The sequence below is a fragment of the Perna viridis genome, chromosome 10 (assembly GCF_037379345.1).
Source record: "Perna viridis isolate PV_CMFRI_1.1 ecotype Kerala chromosome 10, ASM3737934v1, whole genome shotgun sequence".
In the NCBI taxonomy this organism is placed as follows: domain Eukaryota; kingdom Metazoa; phylum Mollusca; class Bivalvia; order Mytilida; family Mytilidae; genus Perna; species Perna viridis.
In genome coordinates this window covers 9211831-9239779 of record NC_142454.1, presented here as the reverse complement: position 1 = coordinate 9239779, position 27949 = coordinate 9211831, and the positions used below count along the sequence as shown (strand labels likewise).

Here is a 27949-nt window from a genome sequence, read left to right as displayed (position 1 = left end):
GTTCCAAGTATTAGTTAGATTGTTTAAATATTTACATAAAAATATCTGATATAATCAATCCAAACAAAAAGTTTTCATACATAGTGTAATTACCAGGAATTAAAATGTATTATATCGGCATCCTGAGCAACGACTCCTTAACAAACAGTAAATCAATAGAAAAAAGAATCTAGTCATGAATCTACTTAAACTAATCAATTCATACACAATGGGTCCATAACAGTGGTATCAATCTGAAAATAAACTAAGATACCAAACTATGCATTCTGAATGCTATTACAAGGTGATATAACGAGTATTTGTGCAATTATAAAGGCTTTATAAGGTAGCTAATTTTTATAAAATGGAAATCTAAGTAAAACTGAAACGCTTTAAGGTATATAAATTATTCCGCACAACTTTTAAAAGTTTTAAAGCGAAACGTTCTTGGGTATTGATTTGATTAAATGGACCACTGAATATGTACAGTATCTAGTTTATTGACAACTTTATTTGTACGGAAAAAAGACAAAGCGAGAAATTAAATTATTAGACATTTTGTTCTTCATCAGTCGAGTGTTGTATAAGTTCTTCTAGTAAAAAGTGTTTATGAGTATGACTTACTAGTTATAAAAAATGCCGATATGCGCTCCTAGTTTATAATGAAAATTGAAAAAATCTTATATTGACTTGGTATAAAACTTGATATTCGAAGATGTTGAATATGGATTTCTTCTCTGTGTTTTTGGTGCTTTCAAGTTTAGGTAAGTAATTTATGAATAAAATTACAACTTTTCATTTATATAGTAGAAAATGTAAAAAGTGTGCCCGGCTTTATCCGCAAATGTCTTGGCGTCTATCACAATTACGTATAGAGTATTTAGAGTTCTTCAATTCTTATTTATTCATTTATTTTTTTTATGATTTCTTATTTGGAAAACTAGTTTAGAATCAATTACTTTATAAGAAAAAAACTTTAGATATACGTCCGTCTGTCTGTTATATATGAACCAAATGCAGTACTACGACTATTCAAAAAAGCGTAAAAAATCATTTTCAATACACTACTTATAATACGTATAAATTGTAATGCTGTATGTTAAATTAAAATGATTAGTTCAATTATTCCAAAAAAAAAAAAAAAAAAAAAAAAACGCTGTCCGTTAGGATGAAAAACAAATGTATGTATTTATATAACAGGTTTACTAAATGTTGATTTTTGATTGTTTTCTTATTTGTTTGTTTTTCTCATTTCAAACCTTTAATCAATTTTTGATAGATAGACACAAAAGTGTTACATTCTGTTATTCCAACAAATAATCATAATCGTTATGTACACTAGAACGGAATCAATTCAATCTCAAAGGTTTTGCAAAATATTCTAGATAAACATTGTTACTTACATAACATTTGCTATTGTTAATTTCTAATGACAATTAATTAGATTATATATACACCACAAAAGAAACAAAATCCTTCGATTCATTGGAACAATGAACAATGTACAGCGTTTTTAAGGAGAGTTGTCAATATTAAACATATTTTTTATTAATAACAGTTTTATGTCCAATCAACATATCCCAACTTAATCTTAAGTGCAATACGTATTACCGAGCTAGTTTGAGAGCATCTTTATATTTTTATGTTTTTAACTGAAATATGAGCTAAATTATAAATAGTTTCCCTATACACCAATTTGATCCGATGGAACAGTATAGCGAATAGAGTCGTCACATTCTACGACATTTGTATAATATTGATTTTTTGTGACATGTAGTGTTAATGTGATCCTTTATTCGACATAATAGCACATAGATGAACTGTCCCGTACTACCATACGTCGTGTACTAAGTTATGACCCTAGATTAAACCTACGAGGAGGAATGACCCAGCCATAGAAAGTTATATTTATAGATGAGCTGTCCCGTACTACCATACGTCGTTATGACCCTAGATTAAACCTACGAGGAGGAATGACCCGGCCATAGAAAGTTATATTTATAGATGAGCTGTCCCGTACTACCATACGTCGTGTACTAAGTTATGACCCTAGATTAAACCTACGAGGAGGAATGACCCAGCCATAGAAAGTTATATTTATAGATGAGCTGTCCCGTACTACCATACGTCGTGTACTAAGTTATGACCCTAGATTAAACCTACGAGGAGGAATGACCCAGCCATAGAAAGTTATATTTATAGATGAGCTGTCCCGTACTACCATACGTCGTGTACTAAGTTATGACTCTAGATTAAACCTACGAGGAGGAATGACCCGGCCATAGAAAGTTATATTTTATATAGTCTAGTTGGTCGAGTTGTCTAGGGCGATATACTGTGTGTGCGTATATTTTCTGGCCGTTGTCCCTTGATTATCTTCTTTTTATTTTCAGTCGAATCCTAGCTTCCTTGATTTCTCTTTATCAAACTTATCTCACTTTCAGTACGTATATTCCACCTTGCATAGCTCAGGTATACCAGTAAAAAAAATTTCTGCACATATAAATAAGTTAACTATCAAAGCTACATCATCCACCGAGTTTTATGAAATATATGCAGCAATTATCATGCTACAAAAGTAGCGGTATCTGTACACTGTAGGCATGCAAGCTTTAATGAATATACAAGAGTCAGTAATTTCAATTACTTTAGAGTTGATGTTTAAATGGTCCAAAAAGCAGTTACTGATCAACCAAATAGGATAGGTTTCATCATAAACCTTTACAAAAGCACAAAATAGTTCTTTTACATTAGTTAAAGTTATGCAATGATAAATGTTTATTAAAGTGTAATTACGTCATTTTCGAAAAAAGAAAAATAATACCGCAGGCCAAATATTGAAAATAGTGTTGCAAGACTGAAAACATAAAAAAAAACAGCACACATGAATAGCAAAATGTTCAAAACAAGTGAGGAGAAAGCAGTTATGGTCGAGAGTGTCGAAAACCGTTAAAATACATTTAAACCTTTAATATAAATTAGCTTTGTCTTTAATGAATATTTTTTTAAATGTAGTAAAAGAAAGTCTGCCACTATATCGTACTGTCCACAACTTGCAATTTTTTTTTTCTTTTCCTTCATTTTTTTTCAGAATATAAACAACATATATTACAATATTCAGAATTTAAGGAAACGTATGAATATAAACTTTTGACAGGACACCAGACGAACAATGTTTTAGTAGAGGATTTGTTTTGCATGTAATTCAAAATCAAAACTTTTTTCGATCAGAATTCGTATCAGATTACATGATGAATTAATCCATGGTTGATTTCCCTAGAAATAAAGTAAAAAACTGAACGATACCATATAAAGTAATTTTACTACCATTTATCAAATATTTTGCACTAAAGACAACTGTTTCCAATATTTGATAAAAATATTCGCTATTTCGTCAGTACCAGGCTTTGTGATGTCACAATCTTTATTACACCCTCTTTAGCACAATTCTACTTAAATTTCTCTAACATTATTGTTCTCGGCGTTTCTCGGGATTTTTCTGTATAGCAGAACGTAATGATGTGACAAAATATACAAATCATTAAAAAGCAGAAATATTATAGTTTTAATCACTTTGAAATTCAAGTTTACTTGAGCATTAAACTAGACTAAAGATATGGTTGTTTCCTCATGAATAAGATATTACTATTTCCTTCCTGTTCAAATATATGATAAAGCGTAAAATACATAGCAAGTCCTATCACGTGTCGGATCATCATTGACCAATATCGGCTCTCGGATCAGAGGTTCTTTGGATGACATTGCATATGATACGGATTTTTCTATGTATGCCATTGTATTTATTCTTATATTATTACAACCAATAGTTCATGGAATAAACTATTTATTCAGTTAACAAAATAATATTTTTTGCAGGAATGGTCATTGAAAGTATTGCTATACATTGATAGGGATTTTAATATTCGGTCTAAAAAGATCAATATCATTTTGTGAACGTTTATATCTAAAACCTAAAGTATGTTTAGATACGATTGTAACACAGGTTTTTTCATCAGGTTAGAGCTGAATAAAGTTAGAACGATTTATTTGTGTTCTCACAACGACCTAATTAATACGCATAAATGAAAACCGGAAGTAACGCTCAATTACCATATATGGAAGTGCTACGTCATTAGTTCTCAATCTAAATTTTGGTACAATGAAAATGTATACAAGTGCCTGAAAAAATTAAATACATCTTCGAAAATAGCATGTATTCATGATACAGGGTGGTCCACTGATCTGTGTATGGGTGCAATAATCGTGTTTAGAAAAGTAAGAAGACTAAATTTCTTCTTGTTTCTTGTCAGCTTTTTATTTTTGTTATGCATACATCCCCGCGTGGTGAATACACTACTTTGCGCACTATGTCTAGGACTTGAACAGAAGGGTACAACCAACATAGTGACACTGTGTGTATCGTTTCTTCTTTTCCGCTGAGTTACATTGATAAACTAGCCCGGTAGACTTAATTATGACTAAGAGATAGCGTGGGCGGCTTCTTTTACATGGTTTGGCGCCTCATGACACATGTGTCGACGCAGGTGTAAGACTTCGATAGTAATTGAAATATAATTGAAATTCTTTTGTCTTACGGGTTTTGAAATAAAAACCATTTACAATTTTGACACAATACACAGTATATAGTAGGCGACCCCAGATGAGTTAAAGGGAAGTCAAAGGGAACTCTTTCTGGTACCTACAATATGTTTTACAGGTGTGTTAAAATATTAAATTTAAGCAAAAACATTTAGAATACGATGAAGCTTCAGCACGAAATCCTTTATGGTTATATGATCAAAAACCAATTTTCGTATTATCATCTGTACTTGCATGGGCTTTATATTATTCTCCCTGGTACTGGTACACTTGTCAGGAGTAACGTTCCTGAAGTGGTGAAATCAATATTTACATTGAAGATCAAGATCGGAACAGTTTAAATCTTGGAATATGAATTTAACTTACTTTATGTAACAAGTTCAATTTTACATGACAGAGCATAATGAAATGTATTTATATAACCTTTGAACATAGGTGGTGTCGCCTCACTGAGAATAGTCTTCATGCATGTAATAGCCTGCATAAAAGTAATAGTTTAATATTTCTGACATTGTTTATCATTTTCTTCTCGAGAAAGTTTAAATTGATACAACTGTAAGTATATATTCGCTGGCAAACTGAAACTTTCAATATTTTCACTCTCAGTTGTAGATATCGTGTAAAAAATGCAGAAGCCCCACGCATTTAACCAATCGATCTATGAATTGAGAACCAATGAGGTACCACGGTCACGTGACCACATTGCTAATTAAAGTTCGTATGGCTTGAGTCATTGCGATTTTTAATAAATTTATCGACGAAAGCAATTACAAGGGGAGTTTTGATTGTAAAGATTAGGTATAAAAAATTAAATCAACAAAACAATTTAAAAAAAATTGTGTCACGTCTCCTTTAACTAATTAAAAATAAGCTTCAGCAGTAAGCTGTAGTCTTTTTCCTTAATACTTGTAACTATTTATTATCATTTGTATCTTGTGGTTTCCTGAGTTTCATTAAAATTCGAAGAAACACTTCATTTAACGATTTCTGTACTAAATAAACACCTTGATTTTTACATTACAAAATGATTTTAATGATTTTATAACAATTCAAACTATACAGGCATTATGCAATAAATGTGTTCTGAATTAGTAAGTTAGATAACAATGTTTACATTTCCTATTGATGTATTTTTTTTATTTTAATATACTAATTATAATGCTATCATTAGTACAAAGTACTTAGAAGAATGGGCACTTTCATACAATTACAATGTTGATATGAACCTGAATACATTAAAAGTTTCTTACAGCACATTAAGATGGAAGAAAAGTGAAAATTGTGACTAACTGATAATTAAGGAGGTATTAAAGAGGGGAAACCACGAAAAAAAAAACACATTCAAGAACACATAAACTGAAAAAGACATTCAACAAAGAAAAAACATACTCACATTGTTTTTTTTTAAATTTTTTTAAAATGTTTTGTTGTTTTTTTGTTGTTGTTTGTTTTGTTTTGTTTTTGTTTTTGTTTTCTTTTTTGTGGTAGTTTTTATGCCGGTATAATACTTTAGTTTAGATGGTGAGTCAAATTTTAATTGAGCCACATAAACAACATTCCCAAATGTACATTATAAAGTCAATTGACACCTTTAAGTGTATGGCCATATTCCCAAAATAAATATAATCTAGTTTTGAAGTGTTTGGTTTGTATTCAATTCTACTCTGGAATAAACAATAGATAATGCGATTTCTAAAAGCTTTCTATCAAATATAAACCTCTCAAACATTTAATAATTTTATGACCATATTTTGCTAACAAATAATGTGTTTCAGGTTTTTGTTTTGAAAATTAATTTTTAATTGTTCAATCAAATAATATTTGCGGTGTATAAAAAAAAACGTGTAATTCTACCGCGGTAAAATCAATTTGATATCAAGTTGAAACCCATGGGCGAATGGTACATATTTTATAATCAGTTAATTCTAAGGACTATCCAAAGCTTGTATATACATGATCAATACAGTGCAGTTAAAGGATAAACCTGAAACAACTTGTTACAAATACGGCCCTTGTATTGTATTATTTATTTATGGCGACTGATTTCTGTCTCATCTTATACTAATAGAAAATCTAAATGTTTTCACATATTTTTGGCTAATGTTTACATGTAGGTGAGGAAAAATTTCAATTGTAATTAGTTATAAATAGACATCTGTATTATAAAACCTTAATATATGAGAAGTTAAACCCAATAAAAATGTATTAAAAGTATTGCCAAGCCAAAACAGAATGATACCCGGAGAGAAAACATATAATTGAAATATATATACACTAATTTACAGCCCTAGATTAATCCTACCAGGAGGAACGACCCGGCCTGCGAAAGCTATATCTTTATATAGCCTAGCGGGCCGAGTGGTCTAGGGCGCTGGACCCTGTGCAGGCGGTGTTGCCATAGATGTCACAGCGGTACGATTTCCAGTCCCGTGGAGTGAACGACCAAACATTTGCATCGCAAATTTGACAGTTCTAACATCGTTGGGAATTTTTTAGCCCCATATATATATATATATATATATATATATATATATATATATATATATATATATATATATATATATCAAACGTCTCATAATGTGACGACTCGATTCACTACACTGTTCCATCGGATCAAATTGATACAGGGAAGATATGTAAACGTATAGAAAGGTCTGAAAAATTCCCAACGATGTTAGAACTGTCAAATTTGCGATGCAAATGTTTGGTCGTTCCATCCGCGGGACTAGAACTCCTACCGCTGTTTCATTTATGGCAACACCGCCTGCACAAAGTCCAGCGTAGCGAATTGAGTCGTCTCATTCTGAGACGTTTGTATATATATATGTATGTATGTATGTCTGTGTGTGTGTGTGTGTGTGTGTGTGTGTGTGTGTGTGTGTGTGTGCTAAATGGCGATGATAATTGACACACCGATAATGGTCACAATTAAAACATCGTCTCTTTAATTCTAATGACTAATAAGATAAGAATCGTCGAGTTGATGATCCGCTAAATACTGTAAATATTAATGACCATGGTGTGAACTTTGCAAAGATGTCCCTGGGAGATCAGTGGCTATCTTCTTAAGTACATATTAATTGTTGTTGTCACAGATTCATAGTCCAAACAAATAAGATTTTTGTTATATTTGCCCGGAGAGAAAACATTATTATTAAAGAATTGAATTTGTTTTTAATTTTTGCCTGCTGAATTATGTATTTGTTTTTAAAGTTTATTTGTTTTGTTTGTTTTGTTTTTGTTTGCTTGTTTAAGGAAATGTTCTTCTTAATAATGTACAAAATTACTAACGAAGGAAATAGGTAAACAAATTATTATTATTATTTATCAATCATTTTACTATCAACATAAAGCTAGCTTAAATTGAATTCAAATCTTTAAAAAAAAAAAAAAAAACTCTGCATAATTCGTGACAAGGTATGCAAAATTGGAAGATAAAATATTTGTATGTCTCTGGCAAAGATTTGTTAGTTTGCCGTTAGTCATCTTACATGTTGACAGTTTGTGCACAATTGTTTTTTTTATCTGATGCAAGCATATTTTATCTAACGTAATAAGCATACTAAACATTTTAACGAACGTGATAAAATCTGGGCAACACACCGACCTCCCTGTAAGAAGTGTTTCAAAAAATTAATCATCAATATACAAAACTTCTCTTAAATTGTTTTAATTGTCAAGAGACGGACACCTAACTTAAAATGTAGAGCAATAGAGAAAATCCTTGTCCCCATACCACTAATTTGAGGAAACACAATTATATTCAAATACCCACTATCGGAAACATGTGAATTTATAATGTATGTTTGACAGTCAATAATTATATCATCGTGAGCGTGTCTCTGCTTATATCTTCGTTTTGTGTGTAATCGACACAACGGCGTTATGCCTTCAGATCATTTCAATTACATAATCTTATTATTATTCTGTGATGAGGTAATACATACAAAAGGAGGTAAAATATTTGACCTGCTCCAAAGCAACAAGTCTTCAATTACCTGGTTAAGTTTGGCACAAAGGAAAGTGCGTGTTTTTATATTGCAGCGTTGGAGTTCATCATGTACATTATCCCAACAGATAAATTGAAGTTAAATAACGAATTTGCATACTAATAGTACAATACACTCAAGCCTAGTGTAATAGATATCTTTTTATGCAAGAAAATATATTTTATGTTTAGCTTTCTCTCATCCCAATATAACTGCATTTTAATTACTACTAGCCTCAAAACGTTAGATTTTGATTCTAAGTTTGAACTTGCTTATTGTAAATTTGTTACATTTGCTGTATGGCAGTAATTAAAAAGAATAGTCTTGTATGAAATTCAGTTGAACAAATGGCAATATCAAGGAAAAAACCGGAAAGTTTCAAAAATGAAAGGTGTATCAAAATAAGTTTTATAGCGCGCTTAACCTCAAGCTTTTGTTATGCTTCATAATTTCCGGTATCATTTATATATAATTTGTATTTCGTTATTTTTTTTTACTTTAAAATCTAATATTTAGACAAATGTATAGTTAACAAAAGAAGCATTACAACCGATACACTTAAACTTTTAATTCGTGCAGGCTGAAGACTACGAATTAAATATGTAGAAAAGTGTCAAAATCTGGGCCACTGGATCCATTAAATCAATGCTACCCGTAAAGTACGAGGGGCCAGAGAAGTGATGTAAATTGGATGTATTTCCTTCAAACTACATTTCTTAATAAAATGTATGATTCTATGAATTTACCAGACTGACCCTGTGCTATCAATGTTGGGTATAATGTTTCTCCAGTGATTTTATTTTTATTGGCGACATTGAATATACTTTAGTCTGCTTTGCATACAGCAGATTTTAATGTGCAATAGTCATAAACTTGTAATTATCGTTTTCAATCAAAATTCACAATGTATCGTAATTTTTAGAATAGCTGCAAGAATTTATTTTTAGTCGCACATAGTTTTGTTTCCTGTGAATTTATTTGCAACCGATAAAACTTGATAGAAGAAATATTTCAGCTACATTTCTTGTTTTGACGCATTTAAAACTAATATTCCTTTATCTAAGCAGCCCTTGATGATTTATATTACAAGGTTTGGTGTCAAGTATGTGCATATTTAAACACAGATTATTGTAGCTAGAGTCGTACAAAACAAATTTTCCGACTTTTCCCACCCATTTGAAATGGATAACAGTTTTAGAAAACATTGTGGAGGTGTATAAACCGCAGATCAAATTGCTATTTAAAAGATATTACTATCAATATATCGTAAAATGTTCAGCAGCAATCTGATTTCGATGTCTGTATAACAGGTTGATTCTACTAAACTACTTCGTATATTATCTTTTTATTCTAAAGAGTTTAAATTTGATAACTCAAATACTACATTTGTTGATATTGTTTAAGTTCAAGCACTAGATCTACTTGTTTTCAATGTCAATCAGATAAAGCCCTATAATATAGTACAGTAATTCTACACATTAAGTACTCTCTAAGATATCACTGACATTCCATTATAAATTGACTACTTGTGTGAAAAGCGTGTAACAAATATCATCATTTATATCATTTATTATGAATGGTCAATGTCAAATAGGGGAAACAAGTCTTCCTTGTTGATTGTCCACTTAAAAGGTAAAATTGAAGAACAAAATTACAAATGGAAGTAAAATAAAATGTAATAAAAAACAGAAGGAGACCGTGTAAACATTTTCGGCCTAAATACCAGTTTCAGGATTTTGACGTTCTTTGACAGGTGTATCTCTCCTCTTGTTTCGTGCTATTCATTCATAACAAAGTCTTCAATACCGATATTTTGGGCATTTCGTTCTCTTTTTTTTTTATTTATTTGTATTTTATCTCCGTCTAATTCCATGTTTACATTAAGGTATGGCTGTTTTTGTTTTTATTTCCTTGTTATTACCATGCACGGTTTACTGAGCCATGTCATATCCGCTTTTTTTTAAAATAAAATAGTTATAATTTTTAATACAATTTTATATATACAACAAGAAGATTATCAAAGGCGGTTAGGTATGTGCATTTCGAAATTGTATTTGAGAAGCTTGATATTACACTTATCAATGTCAGATAAAAACTTTTGACAAAATATCCAGAAGCTGTTTAATATTTTGTGATGCATGTTGTTAAATACATATAGTGTTTATATTAAGGTATTATCCACGAATTGTGCTGTATTTATAAATAAATTCACCATCTGTCGGTTGAATTGCAATTTCTATTGATGTAATTTGTCTTCAGATCTTTAACAGTATTTTCCATTTTAAACGTATTTACTGTCACTCGAGTTTCCGTGCAACTATCAAGAATTGCACCTTTATACACATTGGGTTTTTATTGAAAAATCTTAACAACACAAATATGACAACTTTAATCAATTGAAGTACGATATATTATGTCAGAAAGTTTGTTTCAATCATTGAAATATCATTTGCATGCGAAAGAAAGCTAGACGAAATAGACTCATGAACAGTCATTTGTTTACTTAAAATAATTTAGCAATGCTCAGGTTCCAATTAAATTTGTTTTTAGTCGTAAAATATTTAAATATCATTTAAATATATTGATAGGTGAATGTTAGCAACGATTTAGATGAACAATTATGGAGAAAAATGTCTGACTTTTTTAACAATTATGTATGGTTTCAGTATTTTTTCGTTTAAAATACTTTTTAAATTATTTGAAAAAATTTAAAGAAAATCAGATATACTTGAAATACTTACTGTTTGAAATACATGTATCTCTACTAACTTATACTTAGCAAAAATTGAAATGTGGTAACAAACGTTTCAAACGTTTTCGACTGATTCATTTTAAATTAAGATGAAATGAAAAATTACTCTTTGAAATGAATGGATTTATATTTATTTCCTAATGAGTCAATGGAATATTTATAAAATTAATATAATGTATCATGTTTCAGCAGATAAAGATCGATTTAACAACGAATTCTCAACCGTGTATGTGTGACCTAACAAACAAAATACTTTAATAGCACTTCATTGTTTGTCTATTGATTAGTCGTTTAAGCTTAAATAAGAATAAATGTTGTGATGTGAAATTTTACAATATTACACGTGTTTGTGACACCAGTTATAGGAGATAGCGTTGGCGAATTTCTCAATTTAAACATTTATGATCTCAGTAAAATAAATTGAAATTACTATGATTATTACTATTAAAGTTCATTTTATTTCTTCAATACAAGTTCTATCGCAATCTCATTGTTTACAGAAAAGGCGTCATACACTTGTTAAGTAATTATTGAATTATATAATATGATTTATATACCCCACACAGATTCAAAGGTTTTTTTACTACCCGACATTTAGTGGTTCATCTGTCATTCATAGTTTAATCTAATGCAGTGTCACAACTTTTTTATCTTTTGTTTACCCTGCCGAAACACCGGGATCTGTCAGGAAGATTAAAACGATGACTTTCTAGTCCTATGATAAACCGTCTTAATACACTTCTTATTTCTATCTAATTCTCGTACTATTTCAGTTTTTTAAATGAATAGCCTCTTTTAGATAGTTTAGCAAGAGAAAACACTATAAAACCTTTTTCAAAATTGTCCTTATGTATGAAGATAAATTTTGATCTCCGACAAATTTATTTAGACTATTTTGAATGATTTTTCAAATCAATGATATCGCCCAGGTATGAATGAAAAAAAATGGTTGTTCCTGGTGAACCTTCCTTGTGTCTCAGCCTTGGTGGAGTGTGTTGAAAGGTACACTATTGTAGTTAGATTCATTCCGGAGTTTATTGACTTGCAATGTTACGGATGCTAGTGAGCAAGACATACTTATCCCAGAGTACTTCCGTTATCGTTGGAGTTCAGATTGTTATTACTTAGGTTTTATGTCTTTTTTCCTTTCCTTATCTGCAGTTGCTCCATGTAATTGAATTTCATTCTGTTCGTTACATTGTGTTTGTAGATTATCAATCCTGTTTCCTGTTTTCAGGTTCTTGGGCAAGTCCTTGAATTTCGATGTAAAGTCATCTTCTTATTTTTGACGCTTCGATCTTTTTTGACAATCTTTAACAGAAATGAATTTACCTTAAATGTCGTCTAAAGCACATTTAGCCCATTATTTGTCATTGCTAGAATTCAATTTAGGAATGAAAGATTCAAAACAAAAACAATCTTGCCTTTTTTTAAATGCTAGGATAATGTGATAGCACTTTTAAAAAGTAATTACTCATGTTTTGATAATATTTTCGAAAAGATACTATCTTGGCTATACACATACTAACAAATGTATTTTTTTAAACACAGAATAAACTTTAATAAAGTCATTTGACTGTTTCAGAAACCACATTTAGAAAATCAACAATTCGTTCTGGTATCGATATTTACAAATATTTCATGACTTTTTTCTCCATATGGTCCTCATTACAACAAATAGGTAGACTATGAAGCATCTATGAATTGAAATGAGATTGTTTATCAAACATATCATAGCCACTAAAAAAACTTTCAAAAACGAACACTATTTCAAAATCCTTCGTTTTTAGGGTAATGTGTTCGTCTGTGTAACTAAATTGTATCCTGTATATGCTCCATGATAGATGTTATATAGTTCATCTTTGTATTGTTTCAATTCCATTATCTAAATATATACATATGTTTATAACTGCGTATCACAATATACAATCACGACAAATCATTGCAAATTACATGATTATAGTCGGCAAAAATTCTGTAATAAAAAATCTATGATATGATTATTAATACAAGAAATAGCGTTATATATTGCATGTCACTTAACTCAAAGCAGCATGAAAAGGAATTGTATGTAGATTACACATTGTCAGTAATTGCAATAATTTCATGGATACACCCTTCTGGTTAGAATAATTTTAATAATATATGGTTTCTTTGTTTCAATGATGACATTGTCTCATTTTAATTCTGATTTTCTAGAGTATCAAGTACAAGAGCATATGTATGTTAAAATAGACTTACTAGTGATTTTTAATATTGGATTTGAATACTAGTTTAAAATAATGTCACTCTAAGGCAAATCAAAATACCATTTTTGAGTTGGTGACTTGTCACCATGTGGATACATATTCTTATTTATTTGTACGATACACAGTGTTATATTAACAAGACTTTGTTTCGAAATATCATACAGTTATTGACAAAGTTTAAATAATTGATTGTCAAATAACTGCATAACATTGTACCATGAGATGAATACTTCATTTAATTCAACAAAGGATTCAATTTTATATTTGCATCTAGATTCGTAAAATATGATGAGTTGTTATATAAGTTCATTATGAGGTCTTGATATACGATACCTAAACTCTGGGATTTAAAACGCAATTTACAGGAATCAATAAAACTAATTTGTTACTTATGATCAATTTGAGGATTTCATTGGAGTTACAAGTTCTGTGATAATGATAGCGAATTTATTATGTTTTGTTGTCAGTTTTGAAGTACGCATACAAAAAGATCAGAATTTATTAACCAATAGGTTTAAATATAATAAAAATTGACCGGTTTATAGAGGGTTGTTTTCACGAAAAAAATACTGGTTTTTATATAGATTTTACTACTTGATATGCATTTCAATAGTCTTTATGCATAATGTACTGGTCTTAATGTGCATTTTAGTTGAGCTTTTAAAGAATTTCAATTTTCGGTATATAATTTATTACACGTGCTTCACTAGTTCGACTGCTGTCAAGGGTTACTGTGTTCTAATAAAAGTTTTTTTTTATCATTAATTCAAAATCTGTGTTGACGTTCAAAGTGTTCATTTTTCAGTAAGAAAATATATTTAAAAATTTTAAAAAAATTCTTGTTTTGTTGTTATTATGTTAAATTTAATAGATATTCTATAATTTCTTTTTGAACATCTGATTATTGAAGCAAAAATTAAAAACTCCAATACTTAAATAAAGATTTACTTGTTTGAAATACATTCTTTTTAAAAAGTACAAAAAAATAGATGTTTCTTTACAAATTAAAATCCTGCATTTAGATGTTGATTGACAAAGGTTTCGAAAGAAATCATCCAGCAAGCTAAACAATAATTAGAAAAAAAATCTTTTTGGCATTTTTTCTAGCAAATAAAAAAACAATGTAATTAAAGAGTTGACATACAGTTTTATCTTCAATAGCATAAAAGGAACAAATCCACAATCAAATGTTATAGCAACACGTGTTGATGTTTATCAACAAGAAAATTATACATTTCATTCACCGTTGGCAAAATGAAGAGAACAGGAAATAAACAGAGACTCGTACCGCTGCGACATCTGTGGCAACACCGCCTGCACAAAGTCCAGCGCCATAGACCACTCGGCCAGCTAGGCTATATAAGTATAGCTTTTGCTGACTGGGTCATTCTTCCTGGTAGGGCTGTAACTTAGTTCATGATGTATGGTAGTACGGGACAGTTCATCTAGGTGTTATAATATAGGATAGAGGATCAAATTTACGATACATGTCACAATAAATCAATATTGTACAACGTCTCAGAATGAGAAGTCTCTATTCGCCACATTGCTCCATCGGACCATTGATACGGGGAAGATAATGAACGTATCGAAGGGTCTGAAAAAATTGCAACGATGTTAGAACTGTCAAATTTGCAAAGCAAATTTTTGGTTGTGTTATATATTATATATAATTATGCTCCTTTTAAGATAGGCATTGATTTAACTAGGAATGAGGTTTTCACGGGGTGCTTTGCCATAATTGTTTCAAATAATTTCAATAAGTTTGTGCAGAGTTTGTGCATTACATTAAACAACTTCCTTCTACCGATTATTGTCTACTTGGCTAATACCTTAATTCAGTCACGATATTCTCAGATACCAGGAAGCATTCTTTTGTAATTAAAAAAAAGATACGTTTTAGTTTAAAATCTTCATCATATATTTGTTTAGACATCAATCTGAAATTATTTCCATTGTTTTGATTCAAGTTTCATGAAAGTGCCTTTCGTCCAAAATGATCAAATATTGTAATTTTAAAGCTGCATTAGCCGTCACATTTGTTCAGTTATGATTCTTCTGAATTTTGCAGATTTAAACTTTATCTAGGTCGACGTTTCGTCTTGCAAGACTATATATGTATCGAATCCTATTGTATGTACTCAAGGCATTTTATATGTGGATATAAAATGATATTAGACAGAAAAAGTACAATTTAGTAGAAAAAAATCGAAGTTGAAGCATGTGTAAACAGAAACAACACTTTACGAACATGACAGCTAAAGCAGCTTAAAAACAAAAACAGTGAGGCAAATCCATTAAATTTAATTGACTGTATAATTCATAATTGAGTTCACATTATGTGTTAACCCAGCAACATAATCCATGGGTAATAAAGGTGTATTAAATACGTATCAACAAACAAGTCATAATATACACCGCATAATGATCTTATCAGGATACTAAGACCAACGTCAAGAAAACTTTACTGATGAAGCCTACACCCCAGGAGACATGAGCCTTATATTATATACAATCAAATTAAAAATATGTGGGCAGAACATAATGCACTTTCCTTGTGCACTAGATTACCTTCAATACAATTGCACATACTTGTAATATATCTTACACGAATTCTGGGACGTATAGTTTTGACGCAAGCAGTCGAAATTAGGTCGTAATTGCCGTAACTACGCAGACTTTTTTGTATCCTGCTAGACTTCTTACAATTAATCTTCTGGAATACGGTTATTTTGATACAACATTGAAGTCATCACTACAGACGTTTCATGGTCATCATCACGAACACGGAGATCGTAACGGTGCATTCATCTGCACCATGAAAACTGATTAACACGTCATAGTTTTCCTTTCCTCTTTCGTCTACCTCGGACTTTACTTTTTATGAGTAACTCGGTGGGTGTTTCTAGAAAAGAAGACTGGTGCACCTGGTCCATGCTTCCAATATATAGTGGAGTACGTCCAGGTTGTTCATTTACTTTTACTTTAGATAAATTGTTATAGTTTCTTTATGGTTTTGTTGTGTTTGTCTGTTTTCCATGTCTGATCTTGGTCCCTGGATTACATTCTATTGATTCCCGCTAAAATCTTGTTTCCCTTGATTACTATTATATAAGTAGTTTTCTGTTTATTTAACTATTTTAACTTTTTTTTAAAATATTTTTGTTCTTTGTTTTGTTTTAGTTTGTCTGTTCAACGTTCATTTAACGAAATGCGTCGTAATCTTTTCAACTTTTCAATAAGCTAACGGAAACAGGCTTGTATATATATTCATATATAAAGATGCAAGTCTTTTAATAATGCTTAAGGAGAAACTAGTTTTATATGGGATAAATTTCCAACTTTATCATTCAACCCGGAATTGGGTCAAAACCTTATATAATTAGTCGTATGATAGGTACCCAGCCTTATTTTTCTAATTCAATCAAAAAGCTACTTTTTGCAATCATTCCTGTTTTATTTCTATGTCATATACAAGTAAAACGTGAAGGCATTATGTTTTTTTTTTCAAGGTTGGTGCTGTTGTATTGAGAATCTGGTAGCAACACCGTTGATACAGTCCTTGTACTCGCATACAGGATATGGAACAACAAAATATCCTGCAGGGTACTTATGAATTAAGAATTACAAATTATGGACGTATTTTTATGATTTAGTCCTTTCCTTAGAAAGTTTTACATCTGTGGTTTACAAATTTGACCTCATTATATGTGTTGATAACAACATGTTCCTTTATCATTATGTTAAAGATTAATATTGAATTGTAGCCCAAGAAGAATTTATCCATTCCATATTTTATCATTAGTTTTTATCAGTTACTACTGTGTACACATATCTCCCCAATTATCTTAATATGGATATACATGTAATAGAATTGATCCTCAATCATATAGTCTAATCTGCACAGAGAGTATACAACCTTGTCTAATGCTTAACCCGGTTTTTACGGTCCTGACGCTGGAGTCAGTTTTTTTAACACCCACTTTTTCTATTTACAATCATTTCTTGATAAAAGATAAGGGTGGGTAGAGTAAACTGCTATAAAATGAATAAAAAAATTTCACTAAGAGTAATGGAGACATGGAAGAGTAATCAAGGGAACCAAGGTTTTAGCGGTAATCAAAAGAATGTAATCCAGGGACAAAGACCAGACATGGAAAACCATCGTATACAACAAAGAACATAAAGTAACTAAAATCATACATACAAAGTAACAAAAGCAAATGAGCAACTCGGACTCCACTTAACTATAAACAACACAGAAAAAACCAAAATAATATAAATAAAGCAACAAAAGCAAAACTTGGACTCCACTAAAATTTGGGATCACGTATCAGGTGCACCGGTAAAGTGAGCGTCCTCTGCCTTTCTAGAAACAAAATCTATAAGTTAATTGTACAAAAGAAAATGAGCATTCGGTGCTAAAATGCCAAAATTTTCAGCATTTGTGTGTCTCTAGAGGTACAAGTGTACTAATTTTTCTATCATTCGTAATATATGTGATTCTTATGCGCTTGTATATCAAAACGACCAGTAAAAAACATCAAATGCAAATCGGACACTCCTTTAGTCACAATTTAGACAGTAAAATTCTCAGATTTCCGATGACTTTGCTCATGATTGCAAAAATAACCCTAATTTTAGTCGTGTTTCGAGGTTGTATTGTTTTGCAAAGATGGTTAGAACAGTATATTTGTCACCAATTTAACTTTGGTAAAAAAGATAATTTGGTATGTCTAAAAAATGAATTTGTTTACATATATGGGCCTTTTCGCCAGCAACGCTTTCACCGAATTAGTTATTAGAAAACATGCTTCGGGATATTTCATTATTTTTTTTATTGTAAAATCAATTTTCTGTTGTGGTAAAATTTTAAAAAGTGTTTCATGTGCTCATTATATATGTGGTTCGTTTAAGGTATATGAGAATACAGGGCATACTGTTTTTATTTCTATGCCAGGCATCTGAAGTAAATATTTACAAGATATAGGATTTGATATTCAAAACGGTTAATAGGATTATAGAATTTTGAGAAATTGTTTAACTTGAAATGTGAAGAGTTGTTGATTCAACACAAACTTCGCTTTCCGAAAACGTCAGGGGGTATGAGTTACTGTCGTTAAGTTGTATGGTGATATATGCAGTTTCCAAAAAAGGAATACGGTACCTCAGGAGAAATTGGATTGTGGAACCACCGCAATAAGCCATATATGAGTGCTTCTTCTGTGTACGATTCGGGTGTGTATGAATGGTCAAGTCAAGTCAAATAATATTTGTTTATAAGTCAAAACATTATTAAAACAAATAACACTATCTCTAATGAGCGTTTAAAATTGACATTACACACATAACACTAAATGATGTACTTGAAACATTTAAGGCAAAGAAGACGCATGCAAACATAAACATACATAAGTAAAGCGTATATAAGCTATAAGGTATCCCATTCACATACAAACAAACTAAAAATAAGAAATATTTCATACAGGCTAATACCTTGTATGTTCATTCTAGCTTTATTCAACCTGATTTTTTAAATCAAGTTAAACCTCTGTTCTTAGATCGGGTTCTAAAGTATAGTTTAGTTGGAAATAGTGTAAAATTGTGAAGTCATCTATTTTCTTAGTAACTGACTTGACAGTATTAATTAATTTTCAGTCAGAAAATCTTTTTTTTCCAAAATACTCAGTATAATTTCAGATATTGCTCCTAATATATGACAAAAAAATCATGAAAGTAAACTGAGAAATTACTTGAATCAAAATTAATAAAATTTTGATTTTGGCACGTCTCTGTACATGTTTAAGCCTTATTTAGGAATATTTGTTGTAGGATGTTTTTGTATGCAGGTACAATGTTATATTATCTCATAAGTCATGTCGTTGTTCATTATGATTTAAAAAAAAAACAAAAAACAAATGCAACATCTGTAGAAAGTCGTTGATCTGTACTTATATAATATACACATGCCGTACAATAAAATTAAAGACCGTATTGGCAAAGCATAAAATAAAGAGCGTTATCATACATGCACATTATGTAACAAATCCCTTTGATAATTAAACACCGACAAAATATCCACGTGCATATTCACGACAGTATCCCTAATCTTATGCTTGTTTCCTTAATGTTCCCATCAAAATTAAAGAAAATGAAATTACTAATCAGATTGAAGTGTAAACATTTTAGTAAAATAAACAAAACCTGCAAATTTCAAGCAAGCTTATATTTTCAATATTCTGTAAATATTAACTATGAATGGTCACGATCGATTCTTCCTTTTTAACAATTGTTTTTGGTTAGAGCGTTGCTGGTAAGTTGAACTGGATGAAACGCACATACATGTAGACACATTATTTTTAAATAAAACATTTCAATTATTTCAAAATAAACAAAGTTTGGTATCAAAATATACCTTTCCAACTATCGCTGCAAAAAAAGGAAAACCATATAACCCGGCGTTAAACACATATTCGGTTATTTTGCAAACATGACAGAATTCATCGGAAATCAGAGAATTCTGCAGCCTGAATGGTTATTATAGAAGTGTCCGATTCGAATATAAGATTTCGTAATGATCATCTTTATGTATAAACGCACAAATTCGATAAAGTACGAATAATAAAGAAATCATTGCAATTGTACCTCTGGCGATACACATAAGCTGAAAGGTTGGTCAGTTTACCATCGAATTCTCCGAGTGATAGAAATATAGTCTCCTTCAGTCTCGTGAGGATTACAGGACTTCTCCACTCGAGATAGTTAAATTTTATATTTTAACCCACGAACAAAATTCAACTTTCGAGAGTGGAAAAATCATTTAATCCCCTAGAGAAATGAGGGAGAATCTGTTTCTCGCATGAATAAAACCATAAAAAATAAATCAAACAACATCCTACATTCCAACATCAACTACGTCATCAAGGACCCCCCTCTAGTCATCAAGTCATTGCGTCATCGATATCAATACCATTATGATTAGTTTATACACTTCCAACTAACCTTTTAATATATGAATAGCATTCGTACATCAACAAGTATTTAATTGATCAACAATATGAGTAACAACTGTAAACATGGTAAACATGGTAAGCGTGGGAGTCTTTAAGCGACATTTTAATTTCCCGGCACGTGGTGGGAAATTACAAATTTTTATTCACGCGCTCGTGCGATGTGAATGAAGCCTATGAATGGGAGAAAAATCAGAAATAACACAATGATGCTCGATTTATGTCTAGATTTGTGAAGGTGTAAAAGTGTAAAATAAAACTAAAAAATGAAGTTATCATATGAAAACTTAAACATAATCAGTTGTTATGAGTTGTTTCTAATGTACAACACATTGTTTCTAATGTACAACACATTGTTTCTAATGTTCAACACATTGTTTTGCAGAAACTATTCAAAGGACTGGTACATTACAACACACTGGATAAATCATACAATTAAGATTAATATTAAAACCTGTAATATAGAAAGTCCAAAGGAAATTTGTACGTATGACTTTCTATATGTTTATGATGGTAAGTAATCTAAATGTAGTATTGGAAAGTGCACGTAGAAAAAAAACGAAATACAATAAAAAAAGATTTGCAATAGGAAGAGGGTTGCACCCTTTAATATCCCGTAGACGTAGATGAAGTTAAAAATGACAGGTACAATCTAATACGGCGCCTTAAATGTGCATGAGTTCTAAAACCCGCTCAGTTTTGGCAATCTCCAGGTTTTCATGACAAATTGGTCATCGTACCAGAAGACAAAGTTCCTAACAACATTATGAAAACGTGTACAACACGACATGGACCTAATGATGACAATTATTAATCTTATTTCTGTGCCAATGTCCTTTGGTATTACTTTAGTTTAGGTAATGAAAATAAGGCTGTCCATTATATTTATTGGATACCAACAGTTTACAATGAAATGAAAATGTACTCAAGTGGCGTAAATTAGATTTTGATTCTCAAAATTTTCTCAAAAAGTCTGTATCCTAATCTTGTGTGTATAATACAAACTTTTGTTTTTTTCTACCTTGTAGACCACACCCACTTCCATACGACAACTAAAGACTGTTTACTGTTTTCACTTATGTATTTTTATACAAAACAGAGCACTAAAATAAATGCTATCCTTTTCTTTTTGGTGGCGAAAAGGCTAATTTTGGGTTTCAGTTTACCTATGATTATTTCATGATTATCATATGATAATCACGTGTTTTACAAACATATGACTACGATTTGATTTCAAAATTAACATAAAGGAATTATATGATAGTCACATGACTATCATAAGTAAGTTATCATATAAATCGACACCATATAATTATCATATTTGGCACTTTTGATTTTATACCTTCTCCTGTTCCATACCTGTTAAGACCTTAACCTTTACAGGCTACAGAACGAAACTTTCATCTCTGCGTAATATCCTTTCTAAAGGTCCCAAGTACCGTGAACTACGCTCCATAAATTGGAATTATAAAATTCTTATGGATGCCGTCGAGGACTATGCAAGAAAATGGATAAAACGAGAACACGAAGACACTGATTCTCAGTCAGAGTGGTTGAAGGCTGTGAGGTCTTTAATTTTGAAACGAATAAGAGTTTTAAGTAGGTCAATGAGTGCCAAAGCTACATCGGTTTTCAAAGACCCCGATGTAGCAAAAACATTGTCTATTATACATGACAAATATGTTGTCGTACCAGCAGACAAAGCCCAAAGTAACATTGTTTTTGTCTGCAAAACGTTTTACTTCCAATGTTTATTATCAGTGGTAGACATAGAAAATAATAACAGTGATAAGACCTATACTGCTACCACACTCTCCAAAGAATAGTTGTGGAAAACCGAAAATCTGTGCTATCCTCTTTTAGTCATTCTACCAAGGACGATGATTCTACCGTCTATTTCTATTCCCCACAGTCAGTTGAAATCCCGACTTAAAAACATTATACATCGTTGTTTTTTTTCAAAAAAAAAAGATGGTACACCTAGATACAATTATATAGTTCTTGGTAGAGATTCCTCATACTTTGTAAGAAATACTGCCAAATCATCTTCCAAATATACAGAAGATGATGTTTACAAATGCTGGAATTTTTGTCCATATTTGTCCAGTGTGGTGGACGCGTTTTTCAACAAACGGTCGGCATTGGAATGGGAACAAATTGTGCTCCTTTACTTGCTGACCTATTCCTTCACTCTTATGAGGCTGACTTTATAGCTGTCCTGGTCCGAAAGAATGAATATGGTTAGCTAGATCCTTTAATCTCAGTTTCCGCTATATAGATGACGAACTGTCTTTAAACAATTCTAATTTTTAGGGTTGATACATCGCATCTACTTCAACGAACTTGAGATAAAGGAAACTACAGACACTGTGAGGTCAGCCTCATATCTTGACCTACACTTAGAAATCGATGGTATAGGAAAATTATTGACCAAACTTTACGACAAACGTGATGACTTTTCATTCAAAATTGTCAACTTTCCTTTCATCTGTGGCAACATTCCTTCAGCACCTGCGTATGAAATGTTCATATCACAATTCAAACGTTATGCCAGAGCTTGCCGAAACTACGCAGACTTTTTGTATCGCGCTATAACTCTAACAAATAGGCTTCTGGAACAGGGTTATGTTGCTACAAGATTGAAGTCATTACTACAGAAGTTCTATGGTCGTCATCATGAACTCGTGGATCGTTATGGTGTATCCATCAGCACCATGAAAACTGATTTATTCAACGGGTCATAGTTGTCCTTTCCTCGTTTGTCTACCCCGGACTTGACTTTTTATGAGCAACTCGGCGGGTGTTTCTAGAAAAGCAGATGTTGCTTACCCTACCGGGGCACCTGGTCCATGCTCCCAGTTTTTGGTATAGTCCGAGTTGCTCATTTGCTTTTGTTACGAGGTATGTATGATTTTAGTTACTTTGTGTTCTTTGTTGTGTCTCTTTTCCATGTCTGGTCTTTGTCCCTGGATTATATTCTGTTGATTATCGCTAAAACCTTGGTTCCCTTGATTACTCTTTAAAAACTTTTTTCTTAGGAGAATACACGCATCTTCAGTTCATGAAGTATAGAATTCATAGCTGACTCTTTACTGTCGTGCTATTAAACTGTCATCCTTTGTAAATAGAATCACTACAAATGTTTTACGGTCGTAATCATAATTTGGTTGACTGATATAATGCTTTGACCTCACATATGAGACACGATATCTACGTTTAGAATTTCTCGTCTTTTCTTTCGGATAAAAACACCCTACAATTATTGGAACATGACATGATTACCCTTTCGGAGGATGTCAATCCCAGTCCATGTTTATAGAATAGTTCACATAGCAATAGCTTTGCATTTTGTAAAATAATATTACATTTTACAAATAATACCAAACAAAGTTCAATAAAATACAGGTTCTAATAACAATGCAACTGAACTTCTGAAGACATGCTGCGGTAAACCGTTTACAGACAGAGAATGGGAAAGCTCAAATGGAGAGATGTATTTGTTGTTTGAGACGGACTATGCAGATACTGAAACTGGATTTGAGATAGAGTACTGGTCCAATGGCATAACAACGACAACATCTACAACACCAGCACCAACAACAGGTATATCATGGCACTATTCAGCTTTTGTTTGTTTCACATTACTTGTAACAACACGTTATAGTTGCATGAACTTTCTAACAAGAAGTTCATTCGTTTCTTTATGTGTGATGCATCTTTTACTAAAATATTGAATGTTCACCTATTTACTCTTAAGAAGAAATCATTTTATAACTACGAATGAATTGATGGGTTGACATAAAAAAGAAATCTGTCATGATAGCATAACAGATAGGCCAATACTGTTGGTGTGCTTAGTTTTTTTACGCAAAAATATTCCCCGTTTATTTTGCATAGTTAAGAAATTCTACGAGAGTGATATCGAAGCCTATAAAATAGGAATGGAACATGCTTTGTGTGTCAAAATGTCATCAAATACAATGAAACCCGCCTTTACCGAATAATTTTTCTGACTTAATAATTTGTTTGCTGTAGTGCTGTAGGTAGGTGTTCGGTTTACCCAGGCATAAGACAGGTTTTTTTTTATTGATTCAGAGTTTTGACAGCTTTCATAGTATATATATATATATATATATACATATTACGATGTAAGTTTTTGAACAACAGCTTTACTGTTCGCAGTATTACATGCGCATTCATTATCTTAGAATAATTCCATCTCGTTTATAACCATGTTAACTCATTGGTAGGAAAAAGCACTACTACACTGCAAACGAGTAGCAGCAGTGCGCAAGTAATAACAACTGAGACGAGCAGCGCAGCGCCTGGCGAATCCGGTATGTTGAAGGTCAACAAAATATTAGTGCAAAGTGTTCCAATGTAATAAATCATTTTCTTCCATTTACATTTTGTTTTTTTCCAATTAACTTCAACGCTTAAAAAGATGGTTTCCTTTGCCCCATTGTAATGTCATTTTGCACTCCGAAATAATTATAGCTGGCTTGCATTTTTCATGTAGATAAAATGGGAAAGCATTTATACATTGTATAAATGTTACTTATATTAATAACAGTCTAAAGCGCGTGATACGCCTGTACACGTTTCTTTGTTTATAGTCCGGTGACTTAGACAAAAATGTTATAAGATCAGTGGGTAATCCAGAAATTTTAGGAAGTGAATAAACTGGTTGGCCTACGGAGGTTGGTTGCTATAGCGATTTCCAGTCTTTTTTTCTATATGTATAATCAATATAACTTTTCGAACGTAAGGCTCCAATCACAACTTCTCCACCAGAAAGTAAAAAAAATATAGTTAGCTTCCCTCAAAAAATAAAACCATTTTGCAAAATAACTATTAATTATAATTATAATTATAAATAGATTATTATTATTATTATTATTATTATTATTATTAAAATAACTTTTAAGTTATCGAATGACATAAAAATGGATTGCATTGCTACACTAGTATCATATTCAGTCCGTCAAAAGTCGAAAGGTTTGTAAAAAAGAAAAGTTTTGATTTAATTATGTAAATAAATTCAAATTCTCTGCAGGATAATCATTAGAAACAGAAATCCCAACAAAAACCAACACAGTAACATTTCTAGTGAAGATAAGAGCATATTTTCAAATTAGACTAAGATAAAGAATCAACATCGAGTGGTTTGTAAATATGATAAATTCACAATATTCCCAAAATGCAAAAAAGTACCTTAAAATTGTAATGAAATGATCCAAAATTTAATCAGTTCTAAAGATTATTCATATGGTATGTTGGCTTCATGTTACAGCTTAATGTTTTAGCATGGCTTATTAATTAAGCAACTGTTAATAAATTATGCTTGATCAAAAGCGTGCAATAATAGCGTTCGGTCGAACGATAAATTACCCTATTAACAGCTTATGATACATTTATAACAGGGCTCTTAAGTACTCAGTCTGGGTATTCAACTAATGGCGTAACCACGCCCATCACTTTGGCAAATTCAGAATCAAGTGCGCAGACAACGTATTTTACTAAAACTGCCGAATCATCACTGAACTCAACTTCACAAAGTATAACCTCTTCTGAAGCACAATCTGAGCACGCATTATCTAGACTTAGCACAGCTTTATTGCATACTTTTGCTTATGGAAGCACAACTAGCACGCATGAACAGCTTTTAAGTAAAGGAACAGATGCAGCAAGCACAACCAAAGTACTATCAGATTCTTATAATCCAAGCACAGTCTTGTCAAATGACATTTCAACAAATGCCTTAACAAGCTTATCATCTGATCATATTATTGACAATGCAACTGCTTCATCTGTACCTAAATCGCAAGGTAAATGCTTCGTCTTTAGATCAATCACAAGAGTCTCATTATCTCTTTCTTTATATTGCACTTCAAACACATGTTGAACTTGCTTTTTATATCATCTTAATTTCAAGATTGACTTTTACCAAAAATCGATTGTGAACATATACATTTTTGCATATGTTAATGTATGATTAGGTATTTTGTTTTTCTGATCGCAAATTTGTATTTAATATGCCCATTTAAAAATATATCATAAACGATTTTTTTTATATATTTTAAATAATGTTAAAACATTTTTTCCGTGCATGCATTGCTCATAGAAAGAGTTCTTAATGTTGTAAAAACATTTCTTCAGGTTTTTTTTCTTATACTCATTTTACAAATAATTAAAAGAAGTTGATGCATTGCTGAATATTTGATACTAGCCAGACTGACAGAAAAACAGAATAATAATATATATCTTGACTCATTATGCTATTATCGAACTGAGTCCGTTCTTTATATAACTCTCAACTGTTCAAGATAATACTGATATTGAATATAGGAAATTTCATTCAATATTCAGTTCGGGATAATTAAATTTGTTAAAATAAGCTTATGATAGTTAACATGTTTCTTCCACAAAGTTCTGCGCTAAATTATTGTTTTTGAAAAGCCGATAAAGAACACAACTAGCAACAATTAAATATTGTATTTCAGATAACTCGCTGTACATCATCATAGCCTGTGCAGTAACGGGACTGTTAGTGCTGGTCGTGGTGGTACTAATTATTGTAATGTGTATAAAGAAGAACAGGCCAGTCGTACCGCAGTCCTTCTTAATCCAGACTGATAAACCTGTTCCGGTAAAGAACGGAAAAAATAAGATAGCCCTTGCGGGTCCTCCACCGACACCACCAATAGGTACAATGATATCAAACGTAGAAACGAACCTGTTTGATTTGGAACTTCCGGAAAAGCCACGAGGAAATACACTTCCGCCATTGTATTCTTCGACAGTAGTTACCAATCTAAGCAATTAACACTTAAACAGATAAAAACTACAGACTGTTACTTTTAATAATATTTTATGAAAGCTATGCATGCGGAGAAAAGTTGGTTTTTATTGCTTTCAAATATCGATCATCATCTTGTACAATGTATATTTTCACCATGATAGTGCAGTATTACAGAAATACTACAAAATAGTATCGCCACTTTTTAAAGATAAGGTTTCAATTTAGATGGAATTTTTTCAGTAGCTTATAAGTGCGCTGCAATTTAACTGAATGATTGAATTCTGAGATTGTCCACTTCAAGTTTTACATGCATTTCTGTGATTAACACTCTACTGTGATACATTTGTACTTTTGCTAGAACTTCTATATTCCTTATATCATCGTGTGATACTCGTGTGGCAAACAGTATTAAAATGTACTTATTTTTTTCTTTTCCCTTTTGTGGTGTTTTGATTTCTAACATGATTATGCTAATAATTTATTTATGTTATTAATGAGATTACAGTTCCAAAGTGGGTATATATTTGTAAAATAAATTAGTAATAATAAAAATTTAAATCATTTTTAAA

The 27949-nt window shown here is 31.4% G+C and overlaps 1 protein-coding gene across 3 annotated transcripts; it reads left to right on the top strand.

Annotated features, from left to right (window-relative positions):
• The first annotated feature begins 331 nt into the window (after positions 1–331).
• On the top strand, positions 332–27949 carry LOC148604432 (uncharacterized). 3 transcript variants are annotated; one of them, XM_088548254.1, is made up of 7 exons: positions 332–743; positions 17081–17174; positions 20964–21091; positions 23984–24181; positions 24829–24915; positions 26002–26136; positions 27082–27949. In XM_088548254.1, the coding sequence occupies exons 1-7, from the start codon at positions 695–697 to the stop codon at positions 27402–27404; spliced, it is 1014 nt and encodes a 337-aa protein (XP_088404380.1). In that variant the 5' UTR covers positions 332–694; the 3' UTR covers positions 27405–27949. The 3 variants fall into 3 exon arrangements, with proteins under 3 accessions (XP_088404380.1, XP_088404382.1, XP_088404383.1); XM_088548256.1 differs by lacking the exon at positions 26002–26136; XM_088548257.1 differs by lacking the exons at positions 24829–24915; positions 26002–26136 and having other exon boundaries at positions 335–743.

Bases quoted from the DNA above. Each gene is read 5' to 3' on its own strand.
- LOC148604432 (XM_088548254.1), top strand. From the start codon at position 695: ATGTTGAATATGGATTTCTTCTCTGTGTTTTTGGTGCTTTCAAGTTTA. The intron at 17,175-20,963 runs GTACTTATGAAT...ATTGTTTTGCAG, and splicing joins ACAACAAAATATCCTGCAGG to AAACTATTCAAAGGACTGGT. The intron at 24,916-26,001 runs GTATGTTGAAGG...CATTTATAACAG, and splicing joins CGCAGCGCCTGGCGAATCCG to GGCTCTTAAGTACTCAGTCT.